Source organism: Anguilla rostrata, chromosome 10, assembly GCF_018555375.3.
Source record: "Anguilla rostrata isolate EN2019 chromosome 10, ASM1855537v3, whole genome shotgun sequence".
Taxonomy (NCBI): Eukaryota; Metazoa; Chordata; class Actinopteri; order Anguilliformes; family Anguillidae; genus Anguilla; species Anguilla rostrata.
The window spans coordinates 5,688,671-5,713,011 of NC_057942.1; the positions used below are offsets into that span (position 1 = coordinate 5,688,671).

The 24,341-nt window shown below is 42.7% G+C and overlaps 4 protein-coding genes across 5 annotated transcripts; 2 read left to right on the top strand and 2 right to left on the bottom strand.

Moving 5' to 3' along the window:
- The first annotated feature begins 4 nt into the window (after positions 1-4).
- On the top strand, positions 5-8,393 carry rfc5 (replication factor C (activator 1) 5). Its single transcript, XM_064353665.1, has 11 exons — positions 5-139; positions 1,282-1,346; positions 1,485-1,621; positions 2,375-2,454; positions 2,568-2,641; positions 3,078-3,237; positions 3,362-3,443; positions 3,541-3,670; positions 3,861-3,938; positions 6,614-6,668; positions 7,490-8,393. Exons 1-11 carry the CDS (start codon positions 99-101, stop codon positions 7,584-7,586), a joined length of 999 nt encoding a protein of 332 aa, XP_064209735.1. The 5' UTR covers positions 5-98; the 3' UTR covers positions 7,587-8,393.
- Positions 8,247-14,367, bottom strand: wsb2 (WD repeat and SOCS box containing 2). 2 transcript variants are annotated; one of them, XM_064353664.1, is made up of 9 exons: positions 13,722-14,367; positions 13,348-13,516; positions 13,022-13,233; positions 12,047-12,178; positions 11,456-11,553; positions 10,843-11,024; positions 10,566-10,664; positions 10,082-10,198; positions 8,247-9,759 (listed from the first exon to the last, which is right to left on the bottom strand). In XM_064353664.1, exons 1-9 carry the CDS (start codon positions 13,774-13,776, stop codon positions 9,552-9,554), a joined length of 1,272 nt encoding a protein of 423 aa, XP_064209734.1. In that variant the 5' UTR covers positions 13,777-14,367; the 3' UTR covers positions 8,247-9,551. The 2 variants fall into 2 exon arrangements, with proteins under 2 accessions (XP_064209734.1, XP_064209733.1); XM_064353663.1 differs by having other exon boundaries at positions 13,348-13,519.
- A 1,317-nt stretch (positions 14,368-15,684) lies between these two features.
- vsig10 (V-set and immunoglobulin domain containing 10) lies at positions 15,685-21,048 on the bottom strand. The gene is made up of 7 exons (XM_064353662.1): positions 20,357-21,048; positions 19,783-20,094; positions 18,547-18,837; positions 17,614-17,898; positions 16,921-17,205; positions 16,331-16,444; positions 15,685-15,982 (listed from the first exon to the last, which is right to left on the bottom strand). Exons 1-7 carry the CDS (start codon positions 20,403-20,405, stop codon positions 15,966-15,968), a joined length of 1,353 nt encoding a protein of 450 aa, XP_064209732.1. The 5' UTR covers positions 20,406-21,048; the 3' UTR covers positions 15,685-15,965.
- Positions 21,049-21,969: 921 nt separating this feature from the next.
- On the top strand, positions 21,970-24,246 carry pebp1 (phosphatidylethanolamine binding protein 1). The gene is made up of 4 exons (XM_064353666.1): positions 21,970-22,207; positions 22,783-22,892; positions 23,213-23,313; positions 23,806-24,246. The coding sequence occupies exons 1-4, from the start codon at positions 22,073-22,075 to the stop codon at positions 24,021-24,023; spliced, it is 564 nt and encodes a 187-aa protein (XP_064209736.1). The 5' UTR covers positions 21,970-22,072; the 3' UTR covers positions 24,024-24,246.
- The last annotated feature ends 95 nt before the right edge of the window (positions 24,247-24,341 follow it).

Sequence of the window (24,341 nt, forward strand, 5' to 3'; positions counted from 1 at the left end):
TGTTTACATGCGCTGTGCTTGTGCGAAAGCGCGCCAACAGGATAGCCCATTGGTTTCATAGACTGAGTAGCACAATTTTTAAACAATTTTTGCAGGACATGGCATCCACAGACAACACAAAGTCAAGGAACCTGCCGTGGTAAGTTACGTGGTCGTTCATGCATTAGATAGTGGTTATTGCTGTCCATGATTGAGGATTATACGGTAGATAACTAGATGCTAGCTAACGACTGAAATTGCTCTGGGCAAGAACGTGTGACGTTAGCTACCTAGCTTACGAAGTGAACACTGGCTAGCTAGCGAGAGCGAATACACAAACCAACCAACTTTGCTAAGTAGCTAGCTAGTATTAATGTTTACTTATCGTTAGTAATCTAGCGAAAGATCATATCGATTGCCTACCTAACCATTAACGTTGGCTATACCTTAGCGATATTCGTATCGCTAACTTGGCTTACACTTGGCTGTTATTAACGTTATACTTTTGTCTCGATTTAGGTAAAGTTGGGTCAATTGCGAGCTAAAACATTAGGCAGTGTGTGGTTAGATAAACTACTTATTTATGCATGCATAATTACCTAGATCCATAAAACTCAGCACCCGCGATAGTAGCTAATGTACCTGACTTTAGATACCCAACTCGCAATGTTCGGCCAGATTAGAAATGTCAGCTCTGAAATGACATTGACAGCGTCGATAGCAAACGTTAGCCAGTTTTTCTCAAAGGGCGCAGAGGTTCAGAAAGGATGCTGACGTGTGTTTTACAAAGAACTGACCTGATGTGTAACGTAATGTGTGTCATGAAGCGTGAGAAGTGCTTGCTATGCATGCATGTGAACAAATGCACTGTTGTTGATGCATCTGTTTAGATCATGGATTACGTAATTTAAATCTGGCCCTCGAGGACACGAATATTGCTGAACCTGAAGTTTGCCCTTCTAATTAGCTAGGACTGATTTAACCCTGGGACGCCAGGTGACTTAAATCTCTGGCCAAACAGTGGCATGAATTGATCATTTAACTGTCAGGTAGAAAATAAAACCAGCAGTCCTATTGATTTTAGTATCCCAGATATTGATTAGTGGTTATCAAACTAGGTCCCCAGGATGCATGTGTTGGAGCACGAACAAGTATACTCAGGGGTCCCCAGGACTGAGGTTGAGAGAGGCAATAGTTTGCTTGTCATTAGTTTGTCAGCAAAACATGTGCATCCATCCCATCATTCACTGTCTACAAAGTTTATTTAGTAACTGACATTTTAAATCATGTGTATTGCTACAGGGTTGAGAAGTACCGGCCACAAACTTTGGATGACCTTATCTCACACCAAGACATTCTGAGTACAAGTATGTTTAATCTGTTTTATCTTTTCTATGAGAAATTTGGAGAAATGTGTGTATTAGTTTTTCCTGTTGTCACAAAAAAAGCATACAATATAAAATATTGCCAGAGATTAATCTTTTTTTTTTTTGTCCTTGTTTCAGTTCAGAAATTTATTAGTGAGGACCGGTTGCCTCACCTGCTGTTCTATGGACCTCCCGGCACAGGAAAGACGTCTACCATCCTGGCTTGTGCCAGGCAGCTCTACAAGGATAAGGAATTTAACTCCATGGTCCTAGAGGTACTGCATAACCGTGAACAGGGGGCTATTTTCATGAAGCAGGATAACTGAGTTGGCTGGATACCTGTGCTGAGTAAAACCTGGAACAACTCCTTTTACAGTAACTTACAGTACAGATCACCACACATTTAACTCTGAAATGTATTTGCTGAAACTCCTTTTTTCTTATCCAAAAAAGGGCCAGTGTGGATGCAGGTTTTTCCTTCTAGCCCAGCACGACACTATGATGTAATTATTCTAATTAGGCTAATTGCATGTACTTTTTTATTATCCTAGCAGTGTTTTCACTACAATGTAAACATTCTGTAATTTAGCCTGTTTTATTTCTGAATTGTTATTAATTGCAGTGCTTTGATGTCCTGTGAAAGCTATTAATAATTCATAACGTGTATCATAAATATTGCAACGGTAATGACTGGAGATGTGCTACAAGTGTGAAAAATAATGGAAAAGTTGTCATTTTTTTCACACTCAGGTTTGAATTACTACATTCGTAACCTTAACGTCTTTTACAGTGAGAAAAATAATGCGATACAAAGAGTGCTAGAAAGTCTAACACCGAAATTATACTGTTATAAATTGCACAGTTAATGAGCAGTAGCAAGAGTTTCACAGTGCCTGAAAGATGCCCTGCCTCTCGAGTAAGGACATTGTTGTTATGCAAACATGTACTTTAGAGAGCCGGGGTAACTGATAGCCTGTCTGGATGAAGCATTAAATGGAACTGACCGTATATATTTTTCATTTTAAAAGCTGAACGCATCGGACGACAGAGGTATCGATGTTGTACGAGGGCCCATCCTGAGCTTTGCCAGCACCAGGACCATTTTCAAGTGAGACCCCTGTTCTCTCACCATCATATCCTATTTCTGGACATTACAGTTAGCTGCCATTACAGTACCTTGGAGTGATGAAACTGTACTTTCCCCCCCCCTCTTGTTACCAGGAAAGGCTTTAAGTTGGTTATCCTGGACGAAGCGGATGCTATGACTCAGGATGCCCAGAATGCATTGAGGAGAGGTGATCTGCAGCTTTCTGTCTTCACATTGTGCATCAAAGGACCTGGGCCTCTTGCAGCATCTCCAGACACCGAACACCACTCAATATATTACATTACGTTACCACATTATAGGCATTTAGCAGAACCTCTTATCCAGATTGAATGACACAGCTTACCTTCTTTACTGTCTATACATTTATACCGCTGGATAGTTACTGAAGCTATTTCGGATGATGGCGTTGTTGAAGGGTACAACAGTAAGGCCCCATCTGGGCATCAAGCCCATTTCCACAAGCATCATGCAACACTTCCAGCCATTGCTGGTAATGGGATCAGACTAGCAGCGTTTACCATTGGCATGGCTTACCTGTGCAGTTGGCAATGGCGGTACGTTTTTGAACGCGTGCTGTAAGCGTGTGATGACTTTTTCCCCCCCGCCTGTTGTCGTTTGGGCAGTCATCGAGAAGTTCACGGAAAACACCAGGTTCTGCCTGATCTGTAACTACCTGTCCAAGATCATCCCCGCCCTGCAGTCCCGGTGCACCCGCTTCCGATTCGGACCCCTGTCCCCGGACCAGATGGTCCCCCGTCTGGAGCACGTCGTCCAGCAGGAGAAGTGAGTGTTCCGGGACCGGTTTAGGGCCTTCACGTTCGTTTAATTTTAACGGGACAAGTCGGGGGACAAAAAAAAAACGGAACCTCGGATTTATACGAGGCCGTCCGCCTTGTGTTCTTTTCAGTCTCGACATCACCCCAGACGGAATGAAGGCCATCGTGACTCTGTCCACAGGAGACATGAGAAGATCTCTGAACATTCTGCAGGTATGGGGGGGGTGGAGGCGAGGGGCGAGGCTCTGTGCTGTTTTCAGTGGCGGGTGTGTTTCTGGCTCTAACTGGCTACCTTTCAATCCTCCAACAGAGCACCAGCATGGCGTATGGAAAGGTGACAGAGGACACCGTGTACACTTGCACGGGTCATCCACTCAAGTCGGACATCGCAAACATCCTCGACTGGTCGTTGAACAAAGACTTTACCTCAGCATACAAGCGTATCTTTTTCAGCTTTTCAATCAAAACATTATTATTATCATTATGCAGTTTCAGTGTTATCTTTTGTGAAACCAGTTAAAAGTAGCTCCTGCACAGGAGTATCTTTTTAGTCTGGAATGATCCTTGTAATTGTTTGAACGTTTGACCTTTAAACTTGGTGAGCATCCTTCCTGAGCTCCTGTCCGACAGAGATCCTGCAGCTAAAAACCTTGAAAGGTCTGGCTCTGCATGACATTTTGACAGAAGTACATCTGCTCATACACAGAGGTAAGAGGTCAACCCTGAAGGCTGGGACACTGCTAAATCTTACTGTATCATTTTCTGTATCTGCAGGGAAAACCCCCATTCAGAATAACTGATAATACATAAGGTTCATACATATATGTATTATTTTTTTTTTTTTTTAAACTAAATAAATTGCACATTTCAGAAGTCTTTTTCTGTAGTATGTTTTACCAGTGACTTGCATAAACATCATAGATTAGATAACCCACTGGAAAAACAGTGTATTGTACAATGATATTGGGAGTTTTTGTTAAGTTTTCAGCACACAGCAAACATGTTTATCCTGGGTGTTGCTGCTCCACACCTTCATAATTCTGACAGATCTCCATGTCATCAAACCCCTCGTTTAGGCAAGGACAAACATTTGTGTATATCTGGGTCATAATTGTACAATTAGCATGATGCGGTGGGTAGATTTTAATAAGGCAGACTGCAGCGCTCGGCTGAGAGCTAGGCCTCAATTTGACACCATCTGCATAGTGACGCTAGATGTTTTCTTCTCCCAGTTTCCCTGGAGACCCTTTGCGGTTTCCATGGCGACGGGATGTTCTTGTTGTAGGAGGAGCCATTTACCAGCTTGCATTGCTACTGTTAAGTTGGTGGGTGGGTGGGGGGGGTGTTTTTGAGTCCTTTCACCGTGTTTCATATAATCCTCGCCTTAATTTATTTTATTTTTTAAACAATTTGTAGGAATTACTTACGTGGATATTTTTTCCCCCCATTCTTTCTGTTAAAGGCTGTTGTAAGTGCATCACGTATGCAGCTAAACTGCGCATATTTGTAATGAAATCATATCTTTAGAAATATTATTTTTTAATATCTTAGTTTGTTTAGATGTAAAAGAAATGTTTACGTGTGGTTTTTTTTTTCAGTTATTTTGTTTTTTTGAGGGCTGTTCACAGACCGATTATTCGTATACCGAGAAACAGCAAATATGAGCAGTGTTGAGCAGATAAAATGTCCAAGAAAACCCTTCAGTATTCTCACAGTGATTGTAATCTGATGAAATATTACAGTGATAGTAATAGTTTTGCACCAGAAGGATATTTGCTGCTTAAAAGATAAATGTTTCCTTTAGGCCAGAAGTGTCTTATCTTATCTGAAAAGGGCCGGTGTGGGTGCAGGTTTTTGTTTTAGCCCAGCACTGAGACATCCTGATTCAGCTAAACTAATCATTGTCTTCAGTCAAGACCTTGATAAGTAGAATCAAGGTGTCTTTGTGCTGGGTTAAAACAAAAACCTGCACCCACATCGGCCCTTTTTGGATAAGACTGGACACCCCTGCTTTTACACAAAAAGCACAGTGCTCAAAAGTTCTAATTATTTTAACTTTCATTGTTGTGCTTCATCCTGCGATGGACTGGCGATCTGTCCAGGGTTTATTTTTGCCTCTCGCCCAGTGCAAGCTGGGATGGGCTCCAGCACCTCCTGCAACACTGACCAGGAATAAGTGGGTTAGACGCTGGACGTTGTGCTTCCTGCAGAAGATACGTGTCTTTAGCATATCTGTTAGCATGCTGGCAGGCAGTCTGCCCCGACAAAAGCCCCGATGGTTTACTTGCACAATCTCGGAGTGGCGTCTGCTTTTAGGTTGATTACGGACGGAAAGTTAGCCGCACGCATTGTTCTGCTGGCAGCTGTGAGCGGGGACGTTCTCTGCTCTTGTGCTTGTGTGTGAAGCCAGCAGTGTGCTGTCCAAGCTCACCGAACGAGTCTCCCACCATTTATTCAGAGTTCTGTCTTTTTTTCCTTTTCGGTAGAAACTGTATTTGGTCTCATCTCTGGTTCGTATTCGTTTTGGTCTCACTGCGCATTACTGTGCCAAACGCCTTAGGAAAAACATACGTTTTCAATGTACAGCCAGGTAAAATCGGTGCTCTCCCGCAAGTCTGCATTGATACATAATTCACATCCAGGTGTACAGTAAAAGACAGAGTTGGGCTTGACAGTGCCCCCATTTAAGGAGCATTTTTGCCCTTGAAAATTGACGTGTGCTAACTGGAAAAATTATTTAGGATCACATCTGCAAATTGGTATGCATTAGTGTGCTAAGTTTTTAAACTTAGGAGCACATTTGCTCCTTGGGGGGGGAAGTGTTATTGTCGAGCCCTGAGAGATGGGCTTGACAGATGTTGCGCGGTTGTTGTTTATGTACGACGATTCCCAGAAAGATTACACCTGTTGCGGCCCGGGCCTGTGTTTTCACCCGCCTGATGTTTTGGTCGCCTCCAATTACCGCTGACTGGTTCCACTGTCTGTTGACAATGGAGGGAACATGCAGCCGGAAAATGACTGTGCTTAGTGCATGCTGGGGGTGGCTGCGGAAAGTAGCAGACGGCCATTTTAAGGGTCACGGACGTGTTATGAAAGGCGTTTTGGAGCGACCCGTGGGCTCTTGTTGGCGGCGTGGAGCGTCCTGACATTTTATGTGTCCCAGGACTTATCTAGGGCAACAGGAGGGAGGGGGGGGGGGGGTGGTGGGAGCTGCAACATTTTACTTTCCGGTCTTGTCCTCACGCATGTTGCAAAACCAGGTCTAGATTCAGTTCACACTCTGTGTACATAAACTCATTCTGAAAGTGGTTTTGGTGGTTGGATTTGTCACCTTATGTTTTTTTTTTTCCTCTCTCTCTCTCTCCCCCTTTTCTTTTAAACAGTGGACTTCCCACCATCAATTCGAATGGGCCTGCTCATCAAGTTGGCAGACATTGAGTAAGTGTCAGATTTTAACTTTTTTCTGATTTTATGGGATCTAGGCCATAAGGCATTTATGCCCTTTCATGATTTGTAAGATATGATATTGCAGTAGTTTTCCCATTTATTTTGGTGGAAAAAAGCTTAATGTCCAAAGTCTACATTATAGTAAATAAGAGGCAGACGGCTGCTTGGGCAATATCTTCTAAAGTACAGGGCCATGATACTGATCTAGATAATTACTTGGGAAAGGCTGCTCTTGCCCAGTTATCGTGGGAGTAGTCATCGTCATACTAATGTTAGATGTATTTAAAAGCTGAAGCTGCAAGAATATATGAAAACATGGGCTTCAAGATGACTTCAGTGATGATATCCTCAGCGACCTTTACAAATCGTGAACTCTTCTAAACAGGTTATACTTGACTTCCTCTGTAAAAGCCACAAATTCTTGGTAGCCAGAATCGCCTTGTTTGAACGTGTGACGTACGTTCTAGTTTCGGTATTGATTGCAGGCCACGGTGTGAAATCTGCATTGTTCCCCACTCTCAGTGACAGTTTCTTTGTTATTTCCAGAACATTCCTTCACTTGCAGGGCAAAATAAGTGGGGGAGTTGCACCGAAGTGCACTGCCTTTTTTTTCCCCTACAGTACTTGTGTTCGTCTGTGTACCAATGCAAATCCGATTCTGTAGCTCAACAGCAAAGCTTCCGTTGCTTGGAAGGGCCCGGCTGTGGTTATGAAAGGAGTCTGTTGCTCAGCGTCCCGCGAATCCAGCTTGCCTTAAAACTTTTGAGGCCAGACGGTGACCTTTTCTCGTCTTGTTTCTCCGTCCCGTTCAGGTACAGGCTAGCTTCTGGGACCAGCGAGAAGATCCAGCTGAGCTCCATGGTCGCAGCCTTCCAGGCCGTGCGGGACTTGGTGGTCAGCGACGGCTAGGCTCCTCCCCCGTCGCGTGATTCCAGAGCTTTGCAATCAAACGGCTTGAATTTGAGCAGAGGGGTTGGGGGGGGGGGGGGTCTTTTTGTACACAGTGGATCTTTTGACTGAAAACTACAAAAAAAGTTACTGGAGATAAATGCTTTCCAAATGTAAATATTAAAAAAAGAAATCCTTTGAAATAAATGTATCTGGCTCTTCTGATAGATTCAAGGTCAGTGCAGTTAGGAGACCTGAAAGGTCAACTCAACACAATTCCCATCACGGGAAAACACTGCAGTTCGCCCAGCCAGGGAGAACACTGAACGCACGGAGGCTGAAGCCAGAGGTTCTCCATCCAGAGACCACAAAATGAAGACAAGGGTGCAAAAGTTCCCCCGTCATCAGCGGTCTGTTTACAACGGCGCATTGTACATGTTGACACTGACAACACGTCACATTTAAGGTCGTTTCCCCACAAATGAAGCCAATCTATTCAATCTTACCACTAACCCAGTCATCCCTTTGCCCTTGCATTTTAAGCAAGTAACCTTTTGACAGTTATATTCTATGAATTCATCTTATGGAGTTCAGTGGAAGAACCTTGATTACATTCTTTACTCGGAAGTGAATCGAGATTAAACTGAACAGAAGCACAAATATTGATGTTGAGTAACGGAATTGCTGATCACATCACATTTTACTGTATTAAATTGCGTCATGTCTACAAAAAACAGCTACGCGAGAGAATATCTGATGAACAACTCAAACTCATCCATTCAATCCTGCTTCTAAACATGAGAGTACTATAGGGTCATACAGTAAACTGTAAAACAAAAAAAATAACATTAACATCGCCTTTAAATACTTTCTCTTGGTTTTTTTTATCACCATTAATTTAAATGAGAAATTTTTAATATGTACAGTGAATACATGGAAAATAAATATTTACAGAATTTATAATATATTCAAGTTATGGGGGGAAAAATGTTTTTGTCTGTTCTTTTACATAACTTAAACGACACTGTAAAACCCTGAGTTGAATAGTATTCTTCAGTAACTGCACAACATTAAATTAGGTTAAAATGCACATAAAGATAGCCTACTGAACTATTTTCTTTATCTACCCATTAGCCACGTTTACATGTAGAATATTTCATCATTCAGAATACATTCATTTAGATTGATGATTTCAAATGAACTGTTTACATGGTACTGCTAGTTTTCCCGTCTGATCGATAGTGCAGTCCAATAATGTTTGGTCAGAAATTACACTCACTTGGTGTGTCAGGTTTAAATCCGTCCCTGATTAGAGGAGAGGAATGCAAACCAGAAATCTCACCCGGGGCCAGATTTGAGTAGCCCAGCTCAAGAGTCACTGCTGAACTGCTTTGCCACCTCTGGTTCAACCAAGACTTGTAGTGCAGGGGTGGCCAAACCCAAGTCCTAGAGAGCCACAGGGCCTGTTGGATTTGTTGCTGCTCAGCACTTAATTGATCAACTTTGGCAGTCGATGACACGGTGAACTCACCTAACCTGGTTTCTCAGGTCTGAAGGGGTTGTGGTATTGAAGGTGAAAATAAAAAGCAGAAGGTTGGCCACTCCTGTAGCAGTGGAAAGAGATCCTGGTTGTCTTCAATACCTGGGCCCCAGGAAGCATCTCAGGGCAGAGCACTGATCTAGGATAGTGGCTAAGGAGTTGGTCTTGTAACCTAAAGGTTGCAGGTTCGATTCCGTTGTACCCTTGAGCAAGGTACTTAACCTGCACTGCTTCAGTATATATCAGCTGTATAATTGGATACAATGTAAATGCTATAAAAAAAAGTTGTGTAAGTCGCTCTGGATAAGATCTGGACCTGATCCTAGACCAGCACTCCCCCTCTTTAAGAATATACACCCAGTCTTGCCGGCTGCACCACTGCAGTACTGACCGTAGGCCGAGATGCAGCGAGTAGCCCTTCAGGCACATCGAACAGTTTTATTTTCTCACTGCCTGCACCTATGGTAGGAGCAGAGCAGATCGTAGTGCTCCTCGTAGTTCCTGTAGGTCAGGATGTCCCTTATCTTGCCGGGGATGGGCAGCGCCATCACCTGGTGGGTGGAGACCGAGAAGCGCAGGGCCATCCTGCAGAAGTGCACCAGGCTGGGCACCGCCTGTGGCACGTTCCAGAACTTCACGTGTCCGTCTCGTGTCCTGCAACGCCGGACCATATGGGAAAAACTATCATGCCATTTTAGTGGGAAGGGGGTGCAGGCATTCAAAATTTGCTTCAGGGCAGGGGTGGCCAAACCAGGTCCTGGAGAGCCACGGGGTATGTTGGTTTTTGTTTTTACTCTGTACTTAATTGATCAATTAAAGCAGTTGATTAGTTATACCAAAGAAACCAGGTGAGTTAAGTGGTTGTTGTATATAAGGTGAAAACAAAAACCAGCAGACCCTGAGGCTCCCCAGGACCAGGGCTGGCCACCCCTGCTTTAGGGTATTCCCTGCAATGAGTGTGTGGTGGCGTACTTACCCTGTAGCAATGACTCCCCCTTGTGGGTGGAATGTGCAGCACAGCCCACATGAGAAGTGGCGGCGTTCTGATTCTATCAAAGGCTCGTCCTGTCCAATTTCCCAGACCCTTATCTCTCTGTAAAGCAGCGATGCATGAAAAAAAACGAACTGCGTACTTTCAGGAAATGACAATTTGTCCCAAAGAACAAATCTATTTCAGTGTTCAGCACACATTATTCAACAGTGTGCACGTGTGGCAGGGAGACGAGTCAAGGTCATTACTTGAGGGTAGTGGTAGCCAAACTTATTCTTTTTCACGCGCATCCTGGTTTTTTTTCTTAACCCATTCCAAACTTCTGTAAATCCCATCTGAGTTAAAACAGTGCTAAATTACGTTTTAAATTTTGATATCATTGATACTACTCCCTTCAGCATTTTTACTTTAATTTGCAGTGTATCTTAAGACGTTACCATCGCAGTGTTCACCTATAGAAGTTCCTTACCTGTCCATTGTGATAAAAGCCAGGTGCAAACCATCCGAAGAGAAACGGACAGCCCTGATCGGATTATCCATTATCGGAAAGTTGCAGCTGAAACACTCCCTGGTTTTTAAAAAAAGGGGAAATAAAACAATGGTTCTCCATAATCATTTGAGTATAACACAGGTAGATACACATACGGCTGTAGGCAAGACTAAAACAGGTCCACAGACATTTTGCCACTGGTGAGCTACAGGTAGCGACCACAATGACAACACAAGGAGAATTTGTAAACTCTTACTGCAGCCGGAAGAGGTGCTCCCCGGTGTAAGGGTCCCACAAGGACGTCTCCCAATTGGCCAGGTACGCCGCCGTGGCCAACAGCGCGCCGTCTGGCGAGAAGTCGCACGACACCTGCCAGGTGTTGGCGTTCTGGAGGTGCCTGATGAACGTGTACGACCGCAGGCTCCACAAGAACACTTTCTGCACAGACACATTGGGAGTTTGTGTATGAGTTGAGACATTGGCAGTCTGTATACAAGTAGAGACATTGGCAGTTTGTGTATGAGTAGAGACATTGGGAGTTTTGGCATGAGTAGAAATTGGCAGTTTGTGTATGAGTTGAGACATTGGGAGTGTGTGTATGAGTAGAAACATTGGCAGTTTGTGTATGAGTGGAGATATTGGCAGTTTGTGAACGAGTAGAGCTATGGGGAGATTGTGGATGAGAGGAGGCATCACGGTTTTGAGTGATTTACTTATACTGTACTTAATCTTTGGTTGTGCACCACATTACTGCATATGCTATAACGGGGAACAATAAATTAAACCGATTCCTTTGAAACATAATTCAGCTCAGAATTCAGTCACAAAAAATAAAAAATAAATAAAATGTCTGGATGGAAAACACTCACTGGATTCCTTCTGCAGACAGATGCAATCATGCTACAGTCCGGAGAAACGCTGACACTATAGACCCAATCAGTATGTCCTTTCAGGACCTGGGAATTGTCTGGAAGAAAAAAAAAAAAAGAGGGGCGGGGGGAGAGTGACATCACAATTGGTTTAAATAAATTTGGTTTGGCAGACAGTTATACAGAATTCACTTGATATTCATACGCCTACAGGTACAGGTGTGTCCAGTATTATCTGAAAACGGCCAATGTGGGTGCGGGTATTTGTCTTAGACAACTGATTCTTATCAAGGCCTTGATGCACGCTGCGCCCACATTGGCCCTTTTTGGATAAAATTCTGCCACTTGTTTCCTCCACCAATTAACTCTTTGTGCTAATGAGCAAATCCAGGTGACTGGAACAAGACGCTGGGGAGGACTTCTACTTTCTGAACCTGGATTTTGCACCTCTGCATGTTGGGCATGCCACAAGGCGCTGGTGGCACCATGTCCCAGCATGCATGTTTCCACACGCTGGCTCATTCCTGTACACGGACCAAGAATGCGGAAAGGCGAACGTTCTCACGGGAACAGTCCTAAATGTTGACGTACCCGACTTCTTCAGGTTCCAGATCCGCAGGGTTGTGTCACGGGACCCAGACACGAGGGTGAGGCTTCCGTTGGGAGCGAAAACCAAGTCCCTCACAATAGACTGATGTCCTCTGAGATTGAAACAGAGGCGGCCTGAAATAGATGAGAAGCACTTGCTATTGGAGCAACTTTCCAGGGTCTCCCAGTTGATAATAACGTAATAGCGCTTCTCTTGCCTGAGAAAGGGGCTCCCAACAATTAAAAGAAAATATTTCATATGGCATTTGGTCCACTACTGAGAAGAAACATCAAATATGAGCTCAATAACAGACACCACTTAAAATAACAACATGAATCAGACAGCAGAGTGTTTCGTGGGCTTTGTGTGAATGGAACGGGTGTAAAATGTTAAACAGGGATGGCAGTTGGGCCCCATCACCCCAGAAAATCCTATGTTCTGGAATTTTTTGGGAACCACATGTGATTTAGGTTGGTATTCTACTATCATTTCAGGTTGTAACGTACAGTAACTAACCTTAAAACAGGTGAATCCCCAAAGCTATGTGAACTGAGCTAAGAATAAACACAGCTGTTATCATGCATACTCAAATCTGGCCCTGGTTTTCTTTTCTCCAAGGAGACTAACTGAAGGATTCGTGCCACTGATTGGACAGACTGTCTTCACACCTGACTCCTAGGTACAGGGAGGGTGAAAAACCAGAAGTTCTTGGCCCTGGAAGACTGTGATTTGAGTAACAGTGTTTGTAAAAAATTTTTTTTTTTTTTTTTTTGCTTATAGCGTATTTTCTTGTATATCTTAAGCTTTTTTGCTGGACCGCAACAGCGGGGCCAGCCCTACAAACGCTAATGTCTGTAACTGAGTGATGAAATTACACCACTGGTCGGCCGAGTTATGAAGTTACACTATTGGTCAGCCGGTCCAGCCATATACTAGGTTTTGACCTGGTCTTGTTTAAAAAGGTAATTATCACTCACCGGTCTCGACCTCCCAGACTTTAATTTCTCCGTTGCTCAGACCAGTCGCAAGAAGCAAAGGCTGTGCCGTTTCACTAGTCCGTCTCAGCTGATCATCTGACCGACCTGCATACCTGGATGCACGTGGTCCAAAGGCTAAACCCCATACAGTCTGCCCACAGTCCAAAGTCCTCTCCTTCGCTGCAGCAGTGAACTGCGGAGTTCCATGCCATCTGCAAAAAATGTTTTAATTAAGCATTGACAGGTACGTGTGGCACGAGTCATGTCTAAAGCAGAAGACATAAACTAATTTCAACCTCCCCAGGACTTGCCAACAAGAAACATACTCGATGCCCTGTAGTGGCCACCGAAGCAACTGCACAATGCCATATCCTTTGGACCACGCGAAGTACGAGCCATCCGGAGAGAACTCGACGCTCCAGGTCTCGCAGCCGGCGCGACCATCCACTGATGGGGGGTGAATGGGCCTCAACTCTCCAATCAGTGGAGCAGACTCTTCTGGACATACGAAGATGTTACACTTCGTCAAGAGTTACAATACAAGGCACACATACTGATCTAAGCCTGGTTACCATGTTCTCCTCACAAAATCGAATAGGCTGCGTGCTACTCCCTTTCCCAACAGCAGCTAGACTTAGAAATCATGCACTAAACAATCCATCTAAGCCAACAATGCACACGGTTTAGCAATAAATCCTACCTTTACGTTGTATGTCAGCAGGTCGATTCGAAGAACACGAATGATCTGAGTCCATGACGATGTCAAATGCGCAACTAGGTAAACAATCCAGTCAATACCTGGCCTATCGTATGTTGGCTAAGTTAACTAGCTAGCTAGACTGATGGCTTAAGAAGTAAGGTATCCAACCCATCGCGTAGTGTAATTAGAAATGAATATGTTCTCCGTTTATGATATTTTGCTTTAGTCATTTCATAATTTCTTCTCGGCACAATATTATCTGATGTGCTAACATAAAAGCACGCTATGTAGCTATGTAATTAGCCTGCCGTATACAGCTTGCTGGCAGATGGGCGTGGTATGGAATGTGAACAAACGACTTCCTGTACTCACACCTGCGTTCATGGAGATACGAAACGAATTACATTTTGCGTACGTTTAAAAAAAATACGCTAGACTGCTAGGTTAGCCCCTCAGCGCTTCAAACTGCCTCTACTATGTAACTACGCTGTCACTTGCTTCCTGTCACTTGCCTCATCACCTGACACAAACGCATTCAGAAAGAATGTGGTTAAATAGCAACCCAAAGCTGTTCATGCTGCGGTGAAAAAAAACAACTTCGTAAGAAAGTGAGGCGTGTTCTGGGTGTATCCGTCCAGAAAATCCTATTCGGCAATGCGCAGATAATGCGTCGTACACATAATTCTCTTCTTCCTGAAACTGACCAATGACAGCGTGCGATTTGCGGAAAAACTGTGCAGTAAACGGAAAATGAAAGAGCGCTCGTCGGCACCCAAACCGTTGGGATAATGAGACAACACTACCAACACTGTTGGTTAAACATGCAACCATAGGCTACTGATAATGTTGTCTCCACACCACAAGTGCGTGTAAAATGTTGTTCGTTCAAAAAGATTATTCGTGATGCCTACCGCTTGTCAAAGCCAGTCCAAAACTTCCACATTCCAAGGCCCGCCCACTAAAACTCATACAATAAGGCAGCATTTTTTATGTTTTTTATTTTTAACAAAAGCAAGAATTTGAAAGATTTATGACGACGATAATGCCCTGTACTAGCAGGGCAATATAACAGAGGAATAATAATAACAATAATAATAATAATAATAACAATAATAATGATGCTTAATAAATAAATGGTTTTAACAAAAATATTTATTTTTGAATTGTTTGAACATTTAAGACAATGGCAAAATACATTCATTAACTGAGTCCAGTGTTTAAACACACAATGTAAAAAGACACAGTTACATTTACAATGAGAGTAATAAAAATCCTGTTGCCACGCATTTATTGACAAGATATTTTCCTAAGATGAAACAGCAACAATAACCCTGAAAACCCTTATAGTAGTGCACATCAGTAATAAAAAAGAAAAAAAAACATGACAATCTTTAGAATACAGAATGGGTAAATTACGAGGCCAAGCACTGAGACTCAAGTCACATTTATATAGGAAGTAAACATTACATTCTTTTCAAATTTAAAAATGGCCAACAAAAAAAAAAAAAAAAAACGGCCTGGAACCTATAATGTGACTAGTTCCTGTTGAGGTGGCTCTGTTTCATCTTCTGCTTCTGGTTCAGGGGTACCTAGATCTTCATGATCACCTGGAAAACGCCAGAGGACATGAGTTATCACAATGAAATGACCTTTTATGAATCTAAAAATCACCGTAAAAAAATAATATTACATATATTAAGCTCTTAATTTAATTATTTTTTAAATTATATTTTCAGTCGCTTAAAAGTTGTATCACATTCTCAGCACTGAGATGAAAACCTACTGGACGGAATGAAAACCTACTGGACGGAATGCGGTGAATCTGTACGAGGGACGTGACATGCCCATTGGCTGTGGTGGTAATCCTGGTGGCTGGTTCATCAAAGATATCTTCCTCATCCGACTCCACCAGATGGAGCACATCATTCCTCTCTTCGTTTATTAGTCTGGAACAAGTCATGAAAATTGACCATTTACGATGATTCTTTTGTTTTGGAGCGTAAGAATGGTAACTTGATTAATCTCATTTGGTTCTGACATTTTAAGGGGATTTGAAATACTGTTTCTGATGCAATATCCATAAATTGTCGTCTTGTATCCTGGTGATCTTATTTCATATTGTACTTGAAACATTTACCTCTGTGATATTTTAGTGAATGGGATGTGGAAGTCTCCATGTAAGTGAACTTTAAATATGCACAGTGCAGTTGGAGTTAGCTTGTAGAATTTATGACCCTGATATACTCACCCAAAGTCACCACCTGCAATATAAATAAATCAGAATTAATCACAGACCAAAGGTAATTCTGTTACTTAGAGCAAGCCAATTAATTTATCAAGCGGTTGTGAATAGTATCATAAATTGCTAAATTTGTTCTGGTGAGCATAATCACACCGGTGTCATATCATGCTATAAGAGATGAAGATCAAAATAACACAAATGATTCTTGATTGTTTTCATTTATGCATTTATGTTATTGGTACATCTGGATCTTTTTAACAGCAATACATATAGTACTGTTTTGTGGGTTTGCTTGTACCAGTAAATCAACAGTGAATGGTCAGGCATTGTAATAATACATGTAATAAGTACACCAGCGTAAGCTTACCAAGGCAAATTCTGTCACGGTTATGGTACGCTGACGTGCCAATAGCAATCCCAATCCCAATTATTAAAGCAGCAATGAATGCCCCAACAACCCCTCCAGCATATGATTCAGAAGCTGTAAAAACAAAAACAAAAATTACATTTCACATTCTACCCAGAAATAAGTACATTCTACCAAAATTTTCTACTCTAAAATATATGCTGTATTAAAAGCGATATGCTATACAGTACACATGGAGGGAAGCCTGTGAACTGAGAAAAACAGATCTCCTTCAGATAAAATCACCAGGGAAGAAGACGTGACTGGTTCAGCCGCATTCCTGCAAAGGTTTTGCCTACACAAAGTGTATCAGATAAACAGTTCCCATTCTATGAACTTACTTGGCTGCCAATGACGTGTGGATGAGTCACAAAGAATCACAATAAAATACAAAGTCAAAAATCAACGTGGGCGATCCTTCCTACGTCAATGTTATAATTTAATTCCCCTTTTTTTTTTTTTTTTTTTTTTACAGATGAAAGTATTTAATCTGTTGTCCGTTTCTGCTGCGCTCACAGATCGTGCCGGTCGTGTCGTGTACCGCCACTTACACTTAACAGTCAGGTAGACTTCCAGCTCCTGCACCATGAGGGGGTTCTCGCTCCTGCAGAAGTACGGGCCTTCGTCCTCTTTGGTGACGTTAACGATCTGGAGGCTGAACGCGGGGCCCAGCTCGGAGACGACATACTTGGTGCCCGGGACGATTTCCTCTTGGCTGATTTTTCTTCGCCACGTGGTTTTGGCTGGGGGGAGTGAGCTGGACTCCGAGCACGTCAGTGTGACGTTTCTCCCTTCCACCACAGTAACCATGGGGTCCCCCTGAGGAAAGGGAGCCCCTGTCAGAGGAAAGGGAATAGATACAACTGAGAAATGTGCAGCAGGACATTTTGGCTTTGAACCCAGCTGTGCCTAGTGGAGAGCCATTTTATCTCATTTATGACAACTCAACATTAGTTTTGGGCGTACATGGGTTCAACCCAGACCGGTGTCAAATACATATTTGTTTTGGATTCAAATCCTTTTCTGTGCTTTATTGATCTTTCCTGGTGTAATTGAGCCTGCCAATATGACCAGAAGGCGGGGTTTGCACTTTTTAAGAGTATTTTATTGGTTTCAATACACCAGACAAGATCAGTAAAGTGTAGAAAAGTATTTGAATCCAAAACAAATACATATTTGACCCAGGTCTGGTTCAGCCTCAGATACACTGACAGGCAGTACTGTAGTTCATGAGCAATACTTACGCAGAGTGATGGAGCAGAACTTTGCTTCAGAGTTAAGCACCTGGTTGTGTGCTTTGCACTCCACGGTTTGGCCATTGTACAACTGGGACCTGTTCAGGGTCACCTCCAAACTCTCTGCTGTCACAGAGACATTGAGTATAGACTGTTTGGTCCCACGGGCGTCTAGCTGTGCCTCCCAGTGCAACATGGGTAAAGGGTAGCTTCCAGGCCAGCTACAGTGCAGCAGAAGCTGCAAGGAGTCATTTCCTGCATTACAGTAGCACTCTGGGTGCCGGTCAGGAGCATCTAGAGAAAAGACACAGGAATGGAGAAGTTAGAACATTATGGAACCTTCTGGTAACTATGAAAGGTTGTTTCCGCCTCTTGTTAAAAAAAAATCTAGCACATACTTTTATCATTCTTATGCAAGATGTTTTCTAGTAATTATGAAAGAGTGACTCATTATTATGAAAAACTCTCACAATTGCAAGAAATGTTAGCATAATTGTGACCTAGTATTGCATAATTATGACTTTGTAATTCATAGTTATGACATAGTTTCTCATAACAATGAGGTACTAAGTCATAAATCATAATACGCCAGGCAGAGCATCACCAGGGAAGATACACCCAGCCTCTGGTGATGCCTATGGGTTGCAGACTTCTGGAAGTCATTTAATGCAAGGGAATACAAAGTATTAATATGATGACTCTTTCAGGTTAGGTCAATTTGTCCAATCATTTTTGCTCCCCTAAAATGGGGGAACTATGTATAGTTCGGGCTGTAATTCGCACATCACTCCATATGGATGTAAATAACCTCAAATTAAAGTTTTAATATCATATTCATTGTTTCATTTCAAATGTTCCGGATAAAGAGCTGAAACGACAGAAACTGCGTCACTGTCCCAACACTGTCCCATTCATCACATGGCAATGCAGTGCAATACCTACAGTACACTAGCAGTGAGGTGCTCTTGCTGGCTGTCTGATTTGAAAGTGCATTCTGGGATATGCAGCTGTACATTCCCTGATTGGTGGGCTGGATGCTGGGGATGCTGAACTCCAGTGAGGATTTGTTTCCCGAAGACAGGAGGCTACCCTGAAAAACCCAGGACAGGACTTGGGATGGATATGACTCGCTTGAGCAGTTGAATGAAATGGTGGAGTCCTTTTGGACAAAAAGTGTCCCATTGGGAAGAGCAGCAGCAGGTTTTACGTCTGTCGACACGTCGGTTGGGCCACCTGAAACAACAAGTTACACAATCATACCAGAAGCGACAATTTCCATGAAGAATGTGACATAATCGCCCTGTAAGGGCTTTGAAAAGGCATGATGTGTATCAAAGCAACAAAATGAGGTCCGTCCTTTAAATTATCCTGTGTCAATAATTTACATTTAGGCATTTAGTAGACACTCTCACTAAGCAACTAAAAAAAGTGCATGCATACAGGTTTAGTCATAGACAGAGCTAACGCCAAATCTACACTGTCACAACCAATAGTGATACATGCAAAAACAGAATCCAACACAAACATACAACCTACAAATTAAATGTGATCTGTATTTATACAGACAGGTCTGGGAAGGTGATTAAAGATAAACACGTGACCACCTAATTCAACAAACTATCACCTTATTAGAAATAACACATCTAGGTAGGCTGTTACATAATTAGAATCACTGGAGTCAACAGCCAGTGGACACGTGGTAAACAGTAGTCCTTATGAGGCCCATGTCCGTGGATGCGTTTCCTTCCACTGATGAAGAAATACCAATGTAAACTACATAATCTTGCCCTTAGGACTTAAGCTGTTGGGGAAACTGCATTGTCATTGTAGCTGGGCCATGCTGTCATTGACAAATAAAGGTGTGATTCCATATCTGAGCAAACTGATGTCCAATGTTAATCCTAACCTATTTTTATTCAGTAAAGAACGGGAATAAGTTCAAAATGTCCAATGCAACGAAGTCTTCAGGCTGATGACGTATTTGTTTACACATTTAAGGAGACGGAAATCTAGTCAAACCCGTTTGAATTTGATTGAGTACCTCTCCCAAGAGGCATTTTTTTGTGATAAAATATTAGGGCTGAAAAAATAGTGTGTTCAAGAACTGTAAATCAGGATTACTACAATATCTACGGCTGTGCTATTTACACAAGTTAACACACGGTCAAATAAACTTACTGACAATAAGTAGCTGAATGTGGGTTTGCTTCTCCGTAGTGCGATTCAGCACGTAATCACAGCAGCGGTAAATTCCCTCGTCTGATAATAACAGCCCAGTGATAGTCAGGTTTCCTTGGTCTGATATGGAAAAGTGCATATTCCCAGAAGGACTGAGGACCGAAGAAAGATTCCGACTTGCAGCAATTCCTCCATCCTTCAGCCACTGCACCACAGGCAGAGTTCCGTTGCTCGGAATGCCGTGGCATGGCAGGGAAACCGTGTCACCAAGCGTTCCCACGATCTTTTCCAAAGTCTGTCCAATTGCCACACCTGTGAATACAGAAAATTTAAGTGGTGGTAGGCAGAACAAGGACTTGCAGTCACTGCCAAAAATAAATGAATGAATAAATAATAATAACAACAACAACAACAACAACAACAATAATAATAATAATAATAATAATAATAATCTTAAACAAAGTCTTGTGGCACTTAAAATATTTTTGTAGCTATTAACTAATATTTTGATTTACATATCAACCACAAGGAATTGTCACTATGAATGAACATTTATACAACAAAGATATCTCACCTGTCAGGTGTGCGGCGAGCAACAGGAAAAGGCTCACTGACCTTCCCATGGTTACAGCTAGACCTACAGCTTCACCCCAGCAGATCAGCACAAACACGAGTGTGACAAAAGGTAATACCTAGGAATACTTTTGACTAACCCACCCAACGTATGGCCACCGCAGCAGGCCACACATTTTACACGGAATTCACTTTATTTGACGTGCAGAGATTGCGAATTACCGTGGATCGAAACAAAAAAGAAAAATCGTCAACAGGCAGTTTAACACATAGGCACTTACAGGGCGCACAAGGTTCCATGCATTTATCGAGAGTGATTACTTCCCACACCTGTTTCTGTTACACAGGTTGTTCCGGATACTTTCTCTATATTCAGCCACACCTTACAGTCTTAAAGGCACAGTAGCTCATATTATTGACAGTAGGCCTACCTGACAACAAGCCGCGAGTAGCCTATAAACAGTACAATAAAATAGAAGCGTAGACTACCCTCTCCTACAGATTTAAAAAAATGTTCGAATATTTGTTTTCAATTAATGGTAGGCCTATAATTGCCCATGACAAACAAATTAAGTTGAAATCGTCAATTAAATATATTGAATTGCGTGTAGCATGTCTATAACTTTTAAAAAATCCAACTTTTGAGTTTAGCCTACTAAATAAATCCTGCGTGCAACCGCTAGCCATCATTTGTGTGTGTGTGTGTGTGTGTGCGTGTGTGCCGTGCGCGCGCGTGTAGTAGAGCTCTACATCTAGTGTTGGGCGGAGCTACTATCTTAACGAGCTTGCGTTTTCCTCTACCGTGTGTAGTTTCTATTTCTAAAATCGAGTAGCTACAATTGTTGGCTAATTGTACTGGCATAACAGTAACACAGGTATATCAGCATATTTGTGGTAAAAGAAAATCCCAGTTTAGATTTAACCCATCGTTATCCCAGATTATCCATCGGATATTGAAAGCGAAACCGAAAATTGACCAGATCGTGTCACCACCACGATTGCCCTGCGCTGACTGGCAAAGTTATCTAATAGAATATAAGCTAAATTGTATAGAAAACTGTATTGGCATAAAAGATATTAGACCAATATCACATCTGGACAAAATCCCATCTTTTAGATTTACACCAATGTCCGTCGGATATTTAAAGCGAGATTCTTTGCCCAATATAAAAGTTATCGTGCTGCAATCACGTAATATTGGGCATTTACGTGACCACACCACGAATGAATGGCCACACTTAATGTAACAAAGTTACATTAACAGCAGCAGATTGGCCACATTTCACGTCAATCAAGTGTACCTGCCTGTCAGACAGAAGCCGTAGGTAAATGAAAGAATTAGACACATTTAATGAGCCAACAAATATATATATTTGGACCTCTGGCCTAGATTTATAAAATTATGTCACTGCAGTTTTACAGAACATGTTCTTTCTAGGCCACAAGCACACATAAATCAGATGGGCAGCCGATGTAACAATCATGCCACATCAAGCCAATCATCTGACTAGAGGGGATACTACGGTCAGACAGATTCATTCGCTATCCAATCATAACTACTGTAAACGAATACGATGACTGTAATTGGTCGCCTCATCTGTCAGTCAGGAAAGGACATATTCGTTGGTATAAATATAGATTGGTCTACAGTATACAGCGTGCAGACAAGTTGCAGACAAAAGACCAGTGTTTCGGGCAAACTGTTTTGATATTCAGAATGCCAGTGGATATAAATCAGTGGAACGGAGAATTAGCCCTCAACGAAGTGGACGAGAAGCCTGCACATCCTCTCGTTGTGAAGTATGGCTCCCTTGAAATTGACGAACTGGGCAAAGTGCTCACACCCACCCAGGTTAGCGCTCTAGCTAACGTCAGCTAGCTAGCTAGTGTGGTTGTCGTGTGCTTGCATAGTTCGTCTGATGAATATGGCTTAAATATAGGACACTGCGAATTAGTTTTTGTTTTGTAGCAAGCATGCACCCTGGAAGAGTGTACATGACATTGTTGGGTTACCAAATTGACTTAATCTAAATTTTATGCTACCCATGCCTTTTTCGTAATGCATGTTGAATAACTAGTTCGTAGTTGCGTTGACTGGTTCTACCGCTGTAAACATCTACTGTAATTGGCTGAATTCCATTAAATAACAATCTAGCTAGATGGCCTTACGATGTGCTATAATATTCGTTCGATATATGTATCGCTGGCCATGCACGATGAAGTCGAGCCCTGACACTGCGAACGTCTGCAGCAGGGTTGACTGCATGGACCCATCCTGCAGTGACAGCGTTTTCTCATTCCTTTTGTAGTGTACTGCCAAAAGGTTTCAATTATTCACGCCTTGTCTTGCTTCAATTATCTCACGTGCAAGACCGGCACATTCTGCGTAGGGTATCTGTTATACAATTGTTATGCCTGCGTTTCCAGGTGCAGAACCGTCCTACAGCTATAGAGTGGGATGGTTGTGACTCCAGCAAGCTATATACGCTGGCCATGACAGATCCAGATGCCCCGAGTAGAAAAGACCCCAAGTTCCGGTGGGTGTATGCGGACTTCATAAAAAAATTAATGAACACAACATACGCACCGTGGTTAGGATAAATACTAGCTTCTGATTGGCTGACAACACCGCATTTCGTGTGCACCGCACAGTACATTATTATTACTTGAAGCAAGTTCCGTATTAATACTAAGACATACTAGCTGCTTAAAAATTGATCTGCGATACAAACTCCAAAACAGGATACAAAATTCTCTAGACCGTTAAATATGGCCTATCGTTCAGTTTGCTAAAAAAACCCAATAGATCTTCGTGTAACTTAAATGTTTTTATTTGATCGTTTTTGTTGTCACCAAGGGAATGGCATCACTTTCTAGTGGTGAACATGAAAGGAAATGACATCGCCAGTGGATGCGCCATGTCTGACTATGTTGGGTCTGGACCGCCCAAAGGAACTGGTAAGATCAGCCAAGTAATCTAAAACACTGGCACAGAGGCCTATAGTGTAACTTACATGAACATATCAGTGTGAAGGAATAAAAAGTGCGTGTTTTCATCCAATCGCTATCCAAACCTATATGTTTCTAAGCTCTGAGCCTTAGTTTTTAAAACTGAAGGACAGTACACAAAACAGCACATACCTGTATTCTAGAGCAGTGCATTTACAGGGGGCACGGCAGGGTGCAAATGACAGGGTGTAGTGCTGGTATGTGTTCTGGGAACCGCTCAGCTTGTGACTTGGAACCCTCCTCCCCCCAGAAGGGTAAGGGGAATATTAAAATCTTCAATCCCCCTGATCCACAACCTCAGTGACCGACCCACACCACCTTATGCACGCAATCTCACTCACAGAAGACCCCACCCACCCAAAAGCCCAAGTGCACTTCAAAACCCGGGTGCACGGTACGCCAACACTGGCCATGTTGTTACTCTTCTGTCCGATTCCGAAGGTCTCCACCGCTACGTGTGGCTGGTCTACGAGCAGCCCGGGTCGATCTCCTGCACCGAGTCCGTTCTCACCAACCGATCGGGCGACAACCGAGGCAAGTTCAAGCTCCAGAACTTCCGGAAGAAGTACAAGCTGGGAGCGCCGGTGGCCGGGAGCTGCTACCAGGCGGAGTGGGACGACTACGTTCCGAAGCTGTACGAACAGCTAGCCGGAAAGTAGGCCAGCCGGTTGCGTTGCCGCGGCAGCGACACAGAAAAAACACGAGCGGAAATAAGCTGTGTAGATCCCTATAACTGACAAAAGGCCATTGTATGATCAAGCGTTGCTTTTCAAACACCGTGATTTATTGCAAAAGTTCCCATTAACCTCTTGAAAGATTGGACCGGTGACTGCACCGGATGTTGTCGCACTGACCATAATAAATGAATTGTTGACCGAGTGATTCCGCTTGTTCGTTTGGTCTGTTGAATACACATTTTTCTTTTTACCGTTGAACAATGAAAAATGATCATTCACTCTTTAAAAGATGCTTTGAGA